The sequence below is a fragment of the Neophocaena asiaeorientalis genome, unplaced genomic scaffold (genome assembly GCF_003031525.2).
Source record: "Neophocaena asiaeorientalis asiaeorientalis breed wild unplaced genomic scaffold, Neophocaena_asiaeorientalis_V1.1 C47519619, whole genome shotgun sequence".
Lineage (NCBI taxonomy): Eukaryota > Metazoa > Chordata > Mammalia > Artiodactyla > Phocoenidae > Neophocaena > Neophocaena asiaeorientalis.
In genome coordinates this window covers 1-423 of record NW_020182376.1, presented here as the reverse complement: position 1 = coordinate 423, position 423 = coordinate 1, and the positions used below count along the sequence as shown (strand labels likewise).

Here is a 423-nt window from a genome sequence, read left to right as displayed (position 1 = left end):
GTCCAGCCGCTATGCTGATAGAACGATCGTCCGACTTTGGAAAAACCTGGGGTGTATACAGATACTTTGCCTATGATTGTGAGAGCTCATTTCCCGGCATTTCCACCGGTCCCATGAAAAAAGTCGATGATATAATTTGTGATTCCCGATATTCTGACATTGAACCCTCAACGGAAGGAGAGGTTTGTTTGTTCTTTTTGTTTTCCATTCTACTTACAAATCTAGTTTTTGATCATTGCAAAAATACCAATTACTCTTATATCTATTTTTAGGTGATTTTTCGTGCTTTAGATCCTGCTTTCAGAATAGAAGATCCTTACAGTCCAAGGATACAGAGTAAGCTTGTTTTCAAATAAAAGCTTTAATGAAGAACAGCAATCATGGGAGAATGCTTACCCAGAGCACTGCTACCCAGAATCTAAA

At 38.5% G+C, this 423-nt stretch overlaps 1 protein-coding gene across 1 annotated transcript; it reads left to right on the top strand.

Moving 5' to 3' along the window:
• Positions 1–9: 9 nt before the first annotated feature.
• LOC112392005 (laminin subunit beta-1-like) lies at positions 10–336 on the top strand (the record flags this gene model as incomplete). Its single annotated transcript, XM_024733556.1, has 2 exons — positions 10–182; positions 273–336. Coding segments are annotated over exons 1-2 (235 nt in total), but the record flags the coding sequence as incomplete, so codon positions are not given.
• Positions 337–423: the final 87 nt, after the last annotated feature.